Genomic DNA, 17861 nt, shown 5'->3' with positions numbered 1-17861 from the left:
AGGAGGAAGAAGAAAAAGAGGAGGAAGAGGAAGAAGAAAAAGAGGAAGAGGAGGAAGTGAAGGAGGAGGAAGAAGACAAAGAGAGATCCCCCCCATGCAGGGGGATTGGGACTACATGATCTTTAAGATCCCTTCCAACCCAAACTGTTTTCTGATTGTGTTCTGATTCATTCTATGATTCAGGGTAGGTTCAACTGAGTTTCACTGAGAGAGAGATTCATATTCCCACCTGAGATGTCCTAGGAAACCCAAGACATCCATGAAAGTCTCAGAGATGGGGATGCCATTCTTATTGAGAAGGTCCAGATCTTTCTTAACTTCTGTGTCTTGAGGATGGTGGTGGTGTCTTGGACTCCTTGGGGGATCTCAGATGGCTCTGTAAGCACTTTGTGAGGCTGGGTCAGCAGAGATCTTGCTCTCCACTGACTGCTCTATGTAGACACTTTTTTCATAGACACCTGAAAATAAGGATGGGCCTCTGGAGCTGAAATCAGCACTTAATTTGAGTGCAATGAATCTTACCTCTGGCTATGGGTTGCAGAAATTCATTCTCAAACCAATAACATTAATGCTTTTATTTTGAATATTGGGTATTTCAGCACATCAGCATGCACCTTCACAAACCTAGTACAATAACTACACACGTACTTTTTCACCATACAATTTAAGGCATTTTGTTTTCACCCTCTCTTAGGTTTTTTTTTTTTGCTGTTTTATTCTCCCTGCAAATTAATGATAGAGTGGACTCTTTCCCAAAGGGGTGCACACATGTATGCAGCTGAGTCGTGGTCAAATTTCTCCTGGCATTAGTTAGGTGTTTATTCAGACATATTTATTTTTCCCCAGGGGAGGGTGGAAGTAAAATATGATGATGTGGAAAATAGTTGTTAAATTAATTTTGCAGTTCTACTGGGAATTTTGTGGGTTTTTTTGGGGGGGTTGGGTTTTTTACCCAAAGAGACGAGGAGGGGAAATGGTTTCAAACTTGAAGAGGGGAGGTTTAGGTTGGACATGAGGAAGAAATTCTTTAATTTGGGGGTGGTGAGACCATGGAACAGGTTGCCCAGGGAGGTTATGGCTGCTCCATCCCTGGCAGTGTCTCACCCCAGGCTGGATGGGGCTTGGAGCACTCTGGGCTGTGTCCCTGCCCATGGGTGAGCTTTAAGGTCCCTTCCAACCCAAACCATTCTATGATTCTATGCTTCCAGCCCCTCTACTAAATGCTTGAGCCTCTTCCAGTTGTTTGCTGCAGCACAAATGCCCAAATTTTTTCCATGAGACAGGTAAAATCAGCTTAAATATTTCTGGTTGTCTGCAAGGGGGAGGCACTGAGCAGCTGCAAATGGCCTGAGTTTGGGGTCAGGGCCTCGTACAAAAGGGTCTGAGGGATCTCAGGTGGTTTTAAAGTGCATGGAGACCATCATTGGCATAGTAAAAGTAGTCACAAGGAATTGAAGTTAACTCTAATTTGGTCAATATTGGACTCAACCACTTCTCAGGTATCTGACAGGTGGGTGAACTCTTTTTTTTTTTTTTTTTTTTTTTTTTTTGCCTACTGCTACACGAGTTTGTGTTACAGTGATGAGCAGAGGACAAACAGGTCTGGAAGAGGAGACATCTACTGGGATGTTGGGTGCTGAGGACTTCCAGTGAAGAATAATCACAACCTCTATTAAAAAAAAAAAAATGATGCAGGAAATGAGGGAAGATTTTGATATCTCAGATGTTTTTTTCTGGATACAGAGAGAGTAGGGTTGGGTTGAGTTGGGAAGGGGGAAGATGAGAGTACAGCTCTGTGGGCTCTGACCAGACTTTGGCAGTGGATCCAGATTTTGTCAAGTTGCTGTGGACTGGAAATATTTCCAGGAAAATGGAGTGCCACAGACAAAAAGGCATCCTGAGGTCACCCAGAGATGATGCCCAGCAGAGCCACAGATCACTCGAGCAGCAAACAGCATGGCTTAAAGAGTGGGAACAAGTAGGTATCACAAACAAAACAGCCTTCCCTTTCCCCAAACCTCTTTTCTATTGAAGCCACTAAATCTTAATAATTTTACTAGCCCTCTAGAAATGAGGGCAGGTAATTGCAACATTACTCACAGGATTCGAGATCAAGGTTACCACATTTAACTCAGAGGCAAAGCCAATTATGATGGCTCAACCCACTGGAGATACTGTAATATGTAATGAAAATATACTTTAAAAAAAAAAAAGAAAAAAAAAAGAAAAAAAAAAGAGAGAGTTAGGAAAAAAAAAAAAAAAAGCAGTTTTTGATAAACAGTTCTAGAAGTCCAGGTCATCCTGGTCAATCTCATCAGTGTCTTCTTTCTTTTTAGAAGCTTGCACTTCATCAGTATTTTCAACCTCCTTTGGATCTGCACCTTCAGCATCTGCCTGGTTCTCATCTCCTAAAGGCTCAGTGCATGAAGATTCTTTCTCCTCTTCTTCTTCCTCACAGTCAGGATACATCTGTGAGGGTTTGCTGCTCTCATCACTCGGAACCTCACCATTGGCCTGGTTGTTGATGGGATTACTGTCATCTTTGAATTCCTCTTCATCTTCAGAACCCTTCTGGGACTGCTGGGAGAAGTTCCCCACAGAAGAGTAACAAGAAAAGACAGCTGCATTCATCAGAGTCTTCATCCTTTTCTTGGCTTTTTTGCCTTTCACCTTTGAGGCTTTCTTGGAAACTGGGTTTTTGCCTTTGTCTTCCTGGTTTTCAGGTGCTTTGTCAGGGTCATCACTGGTTGGATCTCCTTCATTCTCATCATTTTCACCTCCTTCACTGTTGTTTTCCTCCTCAGGTGAACAAGCCTCATCTTCTGGCTCTGGTTTTGCATCTTCCACTGCCTCAGCACCTTCTCTGCATTCAGTTGGCTCTTCCTCATCCTCAGCCTCTTCTGCATCATCAGCCTCAATGTCTGTACCCTCTGGCTCCTCTGCTTTTTCAGCTTCATTGTCAGCTTCATCTTCTGCTTTGGACATCTCTTCAGCTTCCTGCTCTTCATTTTGTGTTTTTTCTTCTTGATCTTCCTCTTCCTCTTTTCCTTCTTCCTCCTCTTCTCCTTCCTCCTCATCTTCCTTTGTTTCTTCCTTTTCTGCTCCTTCTTCTTTCTCTTCTGCTTCTTCCTCCTCCTCTTTTGGGTTTTCTTCCTCTTCTTTCATTTCCTGCTCCTCTTGTTCCGTTTCTTCCTCACCTTCTTCTACTTCCTCTTCTTCCTTTGCTACTTCTTCTTCTTCCTCTTTGTCTTTTGTTCCTTCCTCCTCCTCCTTCACTTCCTCCTCCTCTTCCTCCTTTGCTTCCTCTTCCTCGTCTGCTTCCTCTTCCTCCTCTTTTTCTTCCTCCTCCTCCTTCATATCTTCCCCTTTTGTTTCTTCCTCATCGTCCACTTTCTCCTCTTCCTCTTTTGTTTCTCCCTCCTCCTCCTCTTTTTCTTCCTCTTCCTCTTCTTTTGTTTCTTCCTCTGCTTCCTCTCCTTTCTCTTCCTCCTCTTTTGTTTCTCCCTCCTCCTCCTCGTTTGCTTCCTCTTCCTCCTCCTTCTCTTCCTCTTCTTCTGCTTCTTCCTCATCTTTTGCTTCTTCATCCTCCTTTAGTTCCTCCTCTTCTTCCTCTTTTGCTTCTTCCTCTTCTTCTTCTTCCTCTTTGGTTTCTTCCTCCTCCTCTTTAGTTTCCTCTTCCTCCTTCTCTTCCTCCTCTTCTCCTTCTTCCTCATCTTTTGCTTCTTCCTCCTCCTTCACTTCCCCCTCCTCTTCATCTTTTTTTTCTGCTTCCTCCTCCTCTTTCACTTCCTCCTCTTCCTCTTTTGCTTCCTCTTCCTCCTCTTTTTCTTCTTCCTCCTCCTTCACTTCCTCGTCTTCCTCTTTTGCTTCTTCCTCCTCCTCCTCTTTTTCTTCTTCCTCCTCCTTTACTTCATCCTCTTCCTCTTTTGCTTCCTCTTCCTCCTCTTTTTCTTCTTCCTCCTCATTCACTTCCTCCTCTTCCTCTTTTGCTTCTTCCTCCTCCTCCTCTTTTTCTTCTTCGTCCTCCTTCACTTCCTCCTCTTCCTCTTTTGCTTCTTCCTCCTCCTCCTCTTTTTCTTCTTCCTCCTCCTTCACTTCCTCCTCTTCCTCTTTTGCTTCTTCCTCCTCCTCCTCTTTTTCTTCTTCCTCCTCCTTCACTTCCTCCTCTTCCTCTTTTGCTTCTTCCTCCTCCTCCTCTTTTGCTTCTTCCTCCTCCTCCTCTTTTTCTTCTTCCTCCTCCTTCACTTCCTCCTCCTCCTCTTTCATGTCTTCCTCCTCCTCTTTCACTTCCTCCTCTTCCTCTTTTGCTTCTTCCTCTTCCTCTTTTGCTTCCTCTTCCTCCTCTTTTGTTTCTTCCTCCTCCTCTTTCATGTCTTCCTCATTTGTCTCTTCCTCCTCCTTCTCTTCCTCTACCTCTTCCTCTACCTTCTCTTCCTCCTCTTTTATTTCATTTTCCTCCTTTGTTTCTTCTGCTGCTTCCTCATTTATTTCCTCATCTTCTTTTGTTTCTGTTTCTCCCTCTTCCTCCTCTTTCGTTTCCTCCTCTTCTTCTCTTTCTTTCACTTCTTCGCCCAACTCTTCTGCTTCCTCCTTTTCTTCTTTGGCTTCTTCATCCTGGGCTGCTTTGGGGACACAGCCTTCCACATCAGTTTTCTTCAACCTCAAGATATCCTGTAAATCAAACGCTTTCATGACTGGGGCATTGGTGGCCACCACGGGGTTTCTGAGGCGCTTGGAAGACATTTTTTTCCTCAGACAGGTGTCACACGGGCAGAATTCCTCCTCACTCGTTTGCTTACTAAAACTGGCCTCCAAAGCTTCACTAAATACTGTATCTTCCTCCACATCAAATGATAAATCAAATGTGTCCTCCAACCTACTCTGGTTTCCATTCTTGTCACTGAAGAGTGACTTTTTATGCATCGTCTGCAAGCGTCGCCTCCTCTGCTCGGTTTGGAATGTTGACTCCCTCTTGAGTGGTTCAGCCGGAGGCCTCGGTGTCTTCTTCACAGCTCTGGCTTTGATTTTCCTCAGCTCCTTCTCTATACTTTTCTGTATCCTCTTGCTCACCTCCTCCTTCAGCTCCAAGATCATTTCATCCGTCTGCCTGTTGTTCTGCAGGTTCCACCTGACTTTGAACTCGTTCATGGCATTAACGTAGTGGGCCATGAACTCCTTCTCGATTTTCTTCAGCAGCTTCAGGACCCACGTTGGGTCTGGATCCGTTGAGCTTTGCTGGACCAGGGATGTGTCCACACTGGTGGCCACATCGACGTTGGGCTTTGGGTCCTCTGGAGGCTCTTTTTCAAGTTGCTCTTCCACATCACCTTTCAGTTCTGCCCCACAATCAGCATCATTGGCGTTTGCATCATCAGCAGGAGCCAACTGATCAGCTTCCTCTTCAAGGTTTTCTTTCGGGACTTCATCATTTGCAGCTTCAGCTTCTTCTTCTTCCCCATTTTCAGCTAATTTGGTGGTTTCTTCGTTGTCATTTTCTCCCCCTTCCTCCTGACCATTTTCACAGTTGCTGCACTCATCCTCCTTCACCTCCTCTGCCTCCTGAATTAAGGATTCCTCTCGAGCAGACTGTGCTTTTTCCTCACCTTCTGAGAAAGCCGTTGAAGGTCGGGATGACTTCTCCTCCTCTTTATTTTGCTCCTCAGCCACTTTGCCGCCAGTCACTACGTTTTCCACTTGTCCAGCTGACTTGACTTCAGCAATTTTCTGTGCCATTAGAGTGCAATCCCTGGTGCAATCTTCTCCTGAGCCACCAGAACCACTGTTAACATCCACCCCAGAAGACGACATGGGGGTGAAGTCATAATCTCCAGATTTCCGGGCTTTACACCCAGGGGCTGTCTTTGCTTTCTCACTTGCCTCTTGACCTGAACTTGGACCACATTTTTCATCTGTGCAGCCAAACCACAAGGCTTGAAAAATCTTTAGCAGCTCCAGGTAACCTGGCTTACTCAAACGTTGGGATTTATCTGAGGGATCTTCTGATGCTTCATCAAGGAGCTGGAGGCTGGCGAGACAAGTAATCAAAATGTTGGCAGAGTTACTGAGTTTCCTCCCCATGGTGGGGGACACTTCAGGCAAACTGTTTGATCTGTCAAATTTTGTTTCGTGATTTGAGCTGAGCAAGGCCTTCATGATCTGGACAGAGGTCTGGACAGAGGTTGGCAGTTCTTTTCTGTTGTTGTTTTGGATGGATGTAACTGACTGGTCACATTCTGCTTGGTCATCCTTGGCAGCTTCAGCCACAGCCTCAGAGATTTGTTCCCCATTCACACATTCTTCAGCCTCTTCCTCAACAGCAATGTCTTCTGCTGTCTCTTCTCCCACTTCATTCTTTGCCTCATTTTCAGCCCCCTCCACATTATTCTTCTCATCTTTTTCATCCTCTGGGACTTCCTCAGTGTTTGTACAGCATGACACCTCAGTGGTTGTCTCTACACATTCCTCTTCTGCCCCATCTTCCATTTCATCTTTCAGAAGCATTATGTCTGAGGGGATTTTACTCAGCCATTCTTGCACAACTTCTTCTGGAGATGTATTTGGTAGAGTAGATGGCATTAAATCACTCCCTTCCTCCTGCACGTCCATGACTTCTGACTCTTCATTCTCTTTCCTGTTGGAGGACTCATCAATCTCTTTATTCTTCTCATCATTTACTTTGCTTGCAGCTGATTTAGACCCGTAAGAAGTTGCTTTGGAGGAATCTATGATTTCTTTTTGCTCTTTTCCTGTGACCATCACTGATTCAGTACCTACACTGCTAATGGAAGAATTCTTCAGCATGGGTGACTGTATTTTTTTTCTGGTGGGCTTCCCTTTTGGTGGGACAGGGCAATGCAGACTACAGACTGACATAGTGTCAGACAGTGATGCTCGACTGGAGTTTGCCATCCTCACCTGAAGATTTCTCGTTTTTATCTGCTTTGATTTTGAAGACTGAGATATGTTTGATTGTGAGTACCTCCCATCACTTTCCTGGGATGTCTGTGTCAACAAGCATTTATCTTTTACTTCTGACTTTGAAGAGACTCTTGAAGAGACACTTGAAGGATTTCCATTCTTAATCCCACCCCCAGTTGTGTAGTCACCTTTTGAACACACACTCTCACTCATACTTCCCTGTCTTGAAGAAGGGGTCTCTGAATTAATCTTGGAATGACCCTCTCCAGCTTTTTCATTAGGGCTTGAAACACTTGAGCAGATGGATGATGGCTTGCTATTTTCTTCTCTATGGCTTCTCTTCTTTGAGCTTTTTGAGGACTGACTGCAGCAATTGGTGCTTTTTGAGCTTTTCTCCTCAGCAAAACCTGCAGCTGCCTCTGCTTCACTCGTAGATGAAATGTTTGAGTGAAAAGATCCTGAGTTATGAGACATGGGATCTCCAATAGATTTTTTCTTGATTTCACATGAGCTTTTGGAGTAATTAGATGCCCTGCTGCATGACCTCAGGTCATCTGCATGCAGGGAATTATTCTTTTTATTTGCAGTAGAGCCAAGTGAAGACACAGACATTTCAGACCGTGCATCCAAATGATTATGGCTGCGTTTGCTCTTTTTGGATCCTCGGGAAGAGCAAGAAACATTGCAATGAGTGATCTCATCACTGTCACTTCTTTTGCTGTTCCTGTCACTACATTTGGAATGGGTTCCTAGGGTAGAACATCGTTCACTTTCACTGCTCTCACCTCTAGCTGGTTGGCTGGTCCTTGTTTTTGCTGACACTGAGCTGACTTCACTGATTTCATTTTCTTCTTGCTCAGCCTCTTCAGCCTCTTTCTTAGGGCAGGACTCACTGGAGAAAGAGGAGACCACTGCATTTTCATCAGAGTGCTCATCCTGTTCAGTCTTAGCTTTTGGTGTAGAACAGTTACTAGACTTACTGCACAAACTGCTGGCAGGTGTAGAGCTCCTGGGGTTGTCTTGATTTGCTTTCTGAAGGCTGGAGGAGGACATGCTCCTACCAACACTACTTGTTTCCTCACATATATTCTTCTTACTCTGCCTGGACTGCAGAGATGACCTTGACATGACACTCCCAGCCCTGCTGCTTTCAACCTCTTCCACACCCTCCTTTGAGCACTTCACAGAGGAAACTTCAAAGCAATTTTCATCTTCGTGTTGTGAATTGGTTTTGCTGGCCTCAAGGTCATCAGGGGCATCTTGAGTATCCAGGTTGTTTTCACAGCTGGAATGGGACATTACACCCAAGGATGAAGGTCTCTGACTATTGCTGGTGTTTGTCCGAGTGTATTCTTGATGATCTTCTCCGTTGGAAAGACCCACGGACAGCTCACTTTGACACCTACACTTTTTAATGGATCGATAGGACACTCTGTTCTCTATAGTCTCTGAGTAGGATGAGGACTCATGCACAATGTGCTCGGAGAATTCCTCACTGGATGTGGTGTGGAGGCTATCCACAGAAGCCATTTTTTTGTGGACTACTCTCCTCCGGGAAGATGTGCTGGAGCACGAGGACCGGGCGTGCCAGGTGCTTCGTACACTGGGCTCTTCCCTTTGGGATGTGTGCATGGGGTTTTTCCAAATGTCATAGTCCTGGTGTTTCTTGCCACACGTGTGGCAAGGAACCTCATCACATTCGGATTCCTCAAGTTTTGACATGTAAGAATCAATATCACAGGGGTACAACGACTCCTCCGCCTCTGAGCTGGCTTCTGTGTTCATCTTCTGGATGGGGTCTACTCCACTGTCCTCTACACAGGACTCTTCACAAGGCATCTGGTTCATCAGGTTGGACTTTTTGATCTGGGTGGACCATTGCAAGGTCTCATCGTTTAGCAAACGGAAGCGAACTTTCATCTCAACAGACAGGCTTCCATCCTTGTTGACGTGGACCCGTTTTTCTATGTCATCGTTGACCAAGGAATGGACCAGGTCCCCAGGTTTTGGGTGGGAGCAATTGTTGGAGAAAAGTGCACCATTGTCTGGTGAGGCAGCGAGGCCATTCGGGTATGACTTCTCTGATGATAAAGAAAATCTCATCGACCTTGTGCTTGAGGATGTCCGTGGATGGATAACGCTTTTTTTGGCTTTCAGTCCAAAGTTCACTGGAATTTGAAAGAGGTAAAGGAAATAAAGATGGAGAGAGATGTTAACTCATATAAAGACGACTCAAAATACAGAGAGCAAACCCTCAAACAAGTGAATAGTGATATTATTCCATTAAAGCTAAGCTTATGCTGGTTGACATAATTTTGCAATTTGGTTTTGACCAAGTCATGGCCATAAATGGCATAAATGGCAACTTGGCCATAAATGTTAAATTTTGAACCACTAAGCTGTATTAAAATCTTCTATACCTTTAACTTTATTACTTTCTAAATATAAATTGAGACACAGACACTTATTTTCTTGTATTTTGTGCATTGTTTGGAAGGAAAAAGCACACGTTAAAAAATTTAGTCTCTAAGTTTCCGTAGTTTATCACATTGCTAACATTCTTTTATTTAACTGCTCGAGTTTTCATCTTTGTTATTCAACTGTGAAAAAATACATGGAGAAGTGACCCTTTTCCTTAGAGGTCAAATGTCATGGATTTATCATCCATCATCCATCATCCACTCCTCCACTCATGTGCCAGGAAACACAGGTGAGGCCATGTGGAGCAGGCAGCACCCAGTCCCTGCAGAGTTGTGCCACTGTGAATAATTATAATAAAACATCAGAAAAAAAATGGACAAGGAATTGTAAGCTGGTGATAGTGAAAGAGAAATAGTGGTAGATATAGAAGAAATCAGTGATAATAAAGGGCTTTTAAGAACTGTAGTACTAAATATATCTTGATGTCCTGGTGCAGTGATCTACATAGATTTATCAAGGTCATGGACCCTTTATTTCAAGCAGACTCTATTTGCTATCATGCTGCCTTGGAAGAGCTGCATCTATCTGGTATCTTACACTTATGTTTCTTGAAAAGTTACTTTTTCCAGACAGCCTTATGCTGTCATGATCAATGATCAACCATGATCAATATCCCATGAAACCTTCTGTCAAACCATCTTGATGCATACATAGCCTTATGGATACATTTGGTCAGTCTCATGATGGGGACATCTTCAGCTTATTCCCACTGCTTTCCACTCCAATATTTTATGTCTCCAGCAGTGAATGGGGGATGCCTTTGCCCTCAAGTTTCTACAGAGAGCTGTCAACACATGAGTGAATCTTTCCTGGCTCCTGGTACTGACCAGGAGCAGAGAAACAGGTCCATTTCCAGGGCACACTTCATTTCACCCTACACCCAATCCCCAATACAGATGAGAAGAATTTTTCTCTGGAAATAGATTCCTCTTCATAGGCTCCTGAAGGTGGCTGACTTAATAACCTCTGACCTTTGATAACTCATGATGAAGTACCTAGAAATATCATCCTGAATAACCCAAAACGTGCTTCTTGTAAAGCTCCAGGGTTGGGGAAAAGTGCCTGGAAAGCTGACCAGCAGAGAAGGTTTTGGGAGCGTTGATTGATAGCAGCTGAATATGAGCCAGTGTGTGCCCAGGTAGCCAAGAAGGCCACCAGCATCCTGGCTTGCATCAGCACTGGTGTGGCCAGCAGGAGCAGAGCAGGGTTTGTCCCCCTGTACTGGGCACTGGTGTGGCCACACATCAACTCCTGGGGTCAGTTTTGGGCCCTTTGGGACAAGAAGGACATTGAGGGGCTGGAACATGTCCAGAGATGGGCAATGGAGCTGGGGAAGGGCCTGGAGAACAAATATGACCAGGAATGGCTGAGGGAGCTGGGGGTGTTGAGTCTGGAAGAAAGGAGGCTGAGGAGAGACCTTCTCACTCCCTACAACTGCTTGAAAGGAGGTTGGAGCCATGAGGGGTCAGTGTCTTCTTCCAAGGAACAAGTGATAGAAAAAGAGGAACTGGCCCTAAGTTGTGCCAGGGAAGGTTTAGATTGGAGATTGGGAAGAATTTAATCATGGAAAGGGTTGTCAGGGCCTGGCCCAGGCTGCCCAGGGCAGTAATGGAGCTCTCATCCCTGGAGGGATTTAAAAGCCCTGGAGATGTGGTGTTGAGGGACATGGGGCAATGGTGGCCTTGGCAGGGCTGGGTTAACAGTGGGACCTGATGATCTTAAAGGTCTTTTCCAACCAAAACAACTCCATAATTCTAACTTGTGATTCCATGACCTTTCCATAAGAATGTGCTTTGTTCCAGGGTGGCCACCCTGCAGCTTTAACTGGAGAAACTGAGTCTCCTGCCAACAACACCAGGGCATCCTCTGGTGCAGGCAGACACAGAAGTGCAGGCATTACAGGACAGACAGACACAGGGACAGAGGATTCGTGGGAAATCTCGTGGGTCTGGGGAATCTTGGAGGCAGACACAGGAAAGGAGGGAGTTTTGGAAGGAAAAGGAGACAGAGAGATATGAACGAGGAAGGGAAGTCAGCCAGACATTGGGAGCATGTAAAAGAAAGACTGGAGGGTGTAGGGAGGAAATCCTAGAAGGAAACCAGAGAAAAAGAAGGGGAGGATGGGAAGGCCTGGGAAGCAGGGAGAGGGAAGTACATTTTGCACAGGGAATCTGCACATTGGAGTCGCACAATAGGTGCCTGTAGCCTCCATATTGTGGGACACAGGCCTGGAGGAAAAATAGCCCAGAGTTTCTTTCTTACTTTCTTTGTTTTCATTGACATTGTTGCCATTGGAACGATGGGTCAGGTCAGGCAGCTTCTCCACTGAGTGTTTCCTCAAATGGTCCATTGAGATGGGTTTAAATGGCTCCCGGCCAACACACACCAACACGTTGGGGCAGTGGAGCAGAGCCTGCATGCTGTCAATCTAGAAAGAGAAGAGCAAGTAGATCACTATGAACTGATAGAGCAGAGCTAGTTGTGGGTTTTTTTGTTTTTTTTTTTCCAGGCCCCAAATCAACTGATATTTAGTTGTTACCTCCATGGTTCTGGAGAACTTCATGGGCTACCCGCTGGCTGGTTCTGTTGCAGTCTTCTTCCACTGTAAGAGGAGCTCTGCTATGTTTTAATCATAGAATGGTTTGCATTGGAAGGATCATCCAGTTCTAACCCCCCTGCCATGGTCAGGGACACCTCCCCCAGCCCAGGGTGCTCCAAGCCCCATCCAACCTGGGCTGAGACACTGCCAGGGATGGGGCAGCCACAGCTTCTCTGGGAAACTTGGGCCCGGGGCTCAGCACCCTCCAATTAAAGAATTTCTCTAACTTAAATCTCCTCTCTTCAAGTCTGAAACCATTTCCCCTTGTCCTCTCACCACACACCCATGCAAAAAGCCCAACCCCGGCTTTCTTGTAGGCAGATCACCAAAGAGAGGTTTTACATCTTCTGGGAAAGATTTAGGCCTAGTGAGTAGTATGTGAGGAAGGGGGTGGAACTGGGGGCTTTTCAGTTTCCTTTACATAGGATTGTACTCTTTAATTCTTCTCATTCCTGAATGGGATGGCAATTATTACCTGGTAAATGCTACATTCCAGATTGACCATTGGTTCACTTCCTTCCTCTGCTCAGGGAGGGAAAATAACTGTGACCTCCCCTAATATTACCTCACACATTGTCTCAAACATTACCTCAAGGATGGCCTCAGTGCTGGACAATATTGTCCCTCAGTGTCAGAAGTGTCTCTAAAGGACTCTCCATCCCTCCATGAGAACCCAGGTTACACATTGCCTCTTCATCTTCACTACGTGACCTCTTTCTGGATTACACATCAAGCCCATCATGGCAGCTACAGCTGCCATGGAGCAGGGCTAAACGTGGAGCAGGGCTAAACGTGGCAAGAAGTCACTTTTATCCAACTACAACATTTACCTAGGACCTAAGGGAACAGGAATCAGTCTTGTGATCACCACTGGCTAGACAAAACCTGGGCTCCCATCTTGCTTCTGCAATCCCATATTTGTCAGACTGATTTTGAGCTCCCTGGTAAACCCCTTGTTGGCTTCTAAAAGGATGAGAGAGCTCTCTTGGTGTCTGAGAGGGCTTCAAAGTGCACATGGGAACTCAGCAGTAAGAACTGAGCATGTGATGAGCCACCAAGACTTTAGCTCACACCCGTGGTGGGCTGAGCACTATCTTGCCCTTTAAGATTCACATTGACCTCATTGTGTCATTTAATCATCAACCCTTTAACTACCAACCCAGTATGGAAGGGAACACATCTCAGAGGAGCTGTGATGACAGTCCTGCAGTTGTCACACGTGCCTGGCATAACACAGCATGAAGAGAGGACTTTGTCCTCTAAATATTGCTCTAGCAAAGGGACAAAGACTCAAGCCTCAAGCCCTTGGCTTGTGAAATGCCTCTGGGATAGCCTGAGATTAATCAGGACCACGAGGGTCTGAGGGGTGATAAGGGGATAGAGTTGGATCTTGTGCAACAAAGAGGAGGCTGAGTGTGTGGGAGCTGAAAGAACAAGGCAGAGACAGATAGAATCATACTCGAGATCCAGTTAAACACTTCTGGTCATTTCTGGTCAGCATCTCAGCCCAGGTTGGATGGGGCTTGGAGCACCCTGGGCTGTGGGAGGTGTCCCTGCCCATGCAGGGGGTTTGGAACTGGATGATCCTTAAGGTCCCTTCCAACCCAAACAACTCTGTGATTCTCTTTGTTTTTGTTTTGTTTTTTTTTACTGTAAAGTGTATGGCATCAGCTTTAGTGGGAATACACTAAAATCCCATCATCTTCCCATTATTTTTTATTTACTTCATGCTATAACAGCACCTGGAACCTGAGGCCCATTGAGGGGGTGAAGCAGCAGAATTTCTGAGTCTGTGTAGAGTAATGTGAAACAGGAAGAGAGGATGACCCACAAACCTAATTTTATGTCTACCACTTGTCATTTGCCAATAAATACACTTTTGATCTTTATATTTCTAAAGGAAACATCTTCCTAACTCACCCAAAAAGTGTATGGAAACCCTGTAAGTTAACAAATCAAAATTTTGAGTAAGTTTTGCCACTTTATTTCTTGTCCTTCTTTACTCCCGTGTTCTATTTTTCATTTTTATTCCTTAGTGAGAACTTTTGCCATGTCCTCATACACACAGAAAAAAAAGGTGAGATTAAAAAAGGAGAAAGAGGAAAGGGAGAGGAAGAAGAAAGAAAAATAGACATGAAATCTCTTCCGACCCTAATGTAAAGCAGTCTGTTATTAAACCACCACTAAGTTTAGGAGCTATTCCTATTTGGAAAGGACATTTTTCAGTGAAAGTTATTTTTGGCCTGGGACATTTCCTCACATGGAGCTGTGTCTGTATATAGATACTTCAAGCACACTCATCACCCCTGCCTTGGGTGTGCAAAAATAGAGGGTGCCAATGACACAGCCTCAGGACCCAATGGAGCTGAGCCAAATAAGTTATGGAATTTATATGTCCTGTACTAATCAAATCCTTTCATCTGGAATACACCTGTGTCACGTGCCCCAAAATAAGGGGTTTGTTCATTTAGTAACATCCCTTTTCTTCCTAACACCTTGCAAGATTAATCTCTTTGGATTAATAATTGTAGAAATTCATCTCAGTTTGGGCAATCAGTACTTAGTAATGCTCCATCAGTAAAAACATCTGGGAAGCTCTAAATACATCTCAATGTTTCCTAAGTGTTAAACAAATAATTTTTCTGACTTTGGTTTAGTGGAACATCCATTCTGTCAGGGCAAGGCAGTACTGGGAGGCTGGGATAATGGTTCACTTCCACCTACCCAGCACAGAACTCTCCCATCCTCCTAACATCACATTGTGCCTGAGCCATACAGAGGACACCTGCATGGATTTAAATGAGTTATTAGAAATAATTTTTTTCCTGTGAGGGTATTGAGATCCTGGCCCAGGTTTCCCAGAGAAGCTGTGGCTGCTCCATCCCTGGCAGTGTCTCAGCCCAGGTTGGATGGGGCTTGGAGCACCCTGGGCTGGGGGAGGTGTCCCTGCCCATGCAGGGGGGTTGGAACTGGATAAAAATAATCTGATAATTGCTGTTCAGGATGGGTAAGAGGTGGGAATGTTTTTGCAGAGAGGACAGTGTGAATTCCAGGATATGGGATATTTTTCACCACTGGGATGTGCCTCCCCAAGCACAACCCTACTCCAAGTGTCAGGATTTACCTTACAACTATTTGTTCTGGGACCTGGGCTTTGTTTAGTGCTTTTATAGGAACATGGAATCATTTTGGTTGGAAAAGACCTTTGAGATCATCAAGCCCAACTGGTAACCCAGCACTGCCAAGGTTGCCTCTAAGCTATGTCCTTCAGCACCACATCTACACAAGTTACAAATCCCTCCAGGGATGGGGAATCCACCACTGCCCTGGGCTGTGGGAGGTGTCCCTGCCCATGCAGGGGGGTTGGAACTGGATGATCTCTAAGGTCTCTTCCAACCAAAACCATTCTATGATTCTATGAAACCATCATCTGTGTGATAAATCCCTTCAGGGACAGGGAATCCACCACTGCCTTGGGCAGCCTGGGCCAGGGCCTGACAACCCTTTCAGGGAAGAAATTTTATAAGTAACTTCTATAAAGAAATATTTTGCCATCATATCCCTCAGATAACTTGTGAAAAGTAACAAGCATCCTTCTATAAATTTTGAAAACAAAGGACAGGAAGAGATTATAAATAGATTTTGGACATCTAAAAGTTAGATGTGTGGGACTAAGTCAACCAGGCTGTGGAGTCCATGTAGAAAGAGCAACTCCTGTACCCTGCACTGGACATCTCTCCAACAAATCCTGCTCTGGAGATGCCTCTTTCTCCCTCGGTATAAAGGCACCTTGGAATTATTAGGAGAGATTCAGACATCTAAGCTAAGACAGGGTAACTCCAGCCAACACAACCACTCAATAGATATCAGGAAATATTATCTGAGCTGAATTTTGAGCATCAGTCTCCAGGGTCCCAGACCTGGGCTCCTTCTTGAAAGCCATATTATTTCAATGAGCTGCTGCTATTAATTGCTCTTTTAGGAATACAGTTGTCATCAGCTTCATCTGTAAAATATCACATATGCCTAATGTAAATAAAATAAGTAATAGAGCATGATTAGCCAAAAATTATAAGTCTGGCCCAAAGCAGGGAGTCTATCACTACAGTAAAAATGAAATAATTTTAAAGGGCCCTTTAAATTCCTTGAGGTCAGTGAAAACTCAGTACTTCAAAGGCCGTTGTTGTCTGACCTTTATTATATTGGATTATTTCTCTGCTTATACAGGAAATTCTATTTAAACATACAAAAAAACCCACTTTCTCATTGTGAGGGTGGCCAAACACTGGAACTGGTTCAGACATGTTGTGGAGTCTTTGTCCTTGAAGATACTCAGAACCTAGCTGGACAACTGATTAACTGATTAACACCTGAACAACCTACTCTAATTAACTTGTTTGGATCTTCAGAGGCCCTTTCCAGCTTCAGTGAGGATGTGATTCTGGCATTCATTGTAGGAGAGCCTGGGGTAGGTATCAGCCTGAGGAAAAGTGTGGTGGAACTCAAAGAGTAGAAGGTGGATGTTCTTGACTGCCTTAACCATCACCATCAGTGGAGAAAAATAAATGCCAGTAGGGTAGGATGTGTTTCATTCCAAAGCAGCAATAAATCCTTAGATATTTGGTACTTTGTTTTAAGAAGTGTCTGGAGATGGGGAGGGCAGACCAGAAAATGCCCCAGTGATATATAATGGTGGCTAAAGGTTGGCCAGCACAGATTTTTTTCTGACATTAAAGTTCTTTGTTTGCTCAGAGATGCCATTATCTGTTCCAAGCAGCAGCCTATAAGGAAATCCTTCTGGTAAACAGATTCCCCACTTCCCTCTGGCTGCCACAGCAAGATTCTTGAGCACCCATGCCAGGATACCATATTACAAGAACAAACTATGACTTCCCAGTCCAATTTAACCACAAAAATCAAAGGCAACTGATTGTGAATACATAAAACCCAATGTTCATCAGAAGGAGTTGTGATGGAGAAGGGAATGACCTACACTGTTGTTTCTCCATGAAGTCATCACACCTGGCTGTCAGTCACCTTTTACAATCTTCTTACACACTGATGGAGGACAAACAATATTTCTGGGGGACAGGTTGTTTCACCCCAGGAAAACCACTTGATAGAGGTGGTAAAAATTGGGCATCCCTTTCTCTTTCCACTGACTAAAGAGCAAGGAAAGAGCAAGGCAGTTGTAGAGTCCCAGAATGGTTTGGGGTTTTTTTTGTAGAGTTCCAACCCCCTTGCCATAAGCAGGGACACAGTCCAGGTTCCTCAAAGCCCCATCCAACTTGGTCTTGAAGCCTGCCAAGGATGGGACACCTCCAACTTCTCTGGGCAACATTTTCCAGCATTTCACCATTCTTAGTCATCTCTAAATGTAGATACTGAGAGCAATCTGAGATGTTTCAGGGTATGAAACCATAGCCCAATGGTCTAACATGTGCATGAAGAAGGTAGCCAGGACACCTGTGCCCCACCAGACTGTCACCTGAAAGCTGAGAAGGAAACATCTTGCAGATTTGCTACATGAGAATATCAAATGTCTTCATTTGCAAGCTGAATCCCACAGCATGGTAACTGCAGGAGTATTTTAACCCATGACAAATGAACAGTCAAGAAGAAAATGAATGGCTGATGATAGACATCTTTGGCAGGTTAGAAAAAAGTTCCTTTGGGTCAGTCAAGCCCTCCCTGGAGTCCCCTCAATGTAATTACCCTATCACAGGAGCTGATGGGAAGGGTTGCTCACAGTGAAGGCACTTGAAATGCAGAGAGAAAATCCACTAAGCCAAATTTACAGTTTGCACTCAGTGGGCTGAAAAAGACTCCCATTCAAGTTTCATTGTGCAATTCCTGAAAATGA

The 17861-nt window shown here is 44.7% G+C and overlaps 1 protein-coding gene across 3 annotated transcripts in view; it reads right to left on the bottom strand.

Annotated features, from left to right (window-relative positions):
* Positions 1-1545: 1545 nt before the first annotated feature.
* The window catches only part of RP1L1 (RP1 like 1), a 50453-nt gene continuing 34137 nt past the window's right edge, over positions 1546-17861 (bottom strand). For all 3 annotated transcript variants that reach the window (XM_071742201.1, XM_071742203.1, XM_071742202.1), the window contains 2 exons: positions 11662-11827; positions 1546-9086 (listed from right to left, as the gene is read on the bottom strand). In XM_071742201.1, the coding sequence (XP_071598302.1) occupies positions 2284-9086; positions 11662-11827 (6969 nt within the window). In that variant the 3' untranslated portion in view covers positions 1546-2283. The remainder of the gene's footprint in view (positions 9087-11661; positions 11828-17861) is intronic.

Source organism: Heliangelus exortis, chromosome 3, assembly GCF_036169615.1.
Source record: "Heliangelus exortis chromosome 3, bHelExo1.hap1, whole genome shotgun sequence".
NCBI classification, from domain to species: domain Eukaryota; kingdom Metazoa; phylum Chordata; class Aves; order Apodiformes; family Trochilidae; genus Heliangelus; species Heliangelus exortis.
Note: the sequence above shows the minus strand (reverse complement) of the source record. Positions and strands in the feature narration are given on the sequence as shown.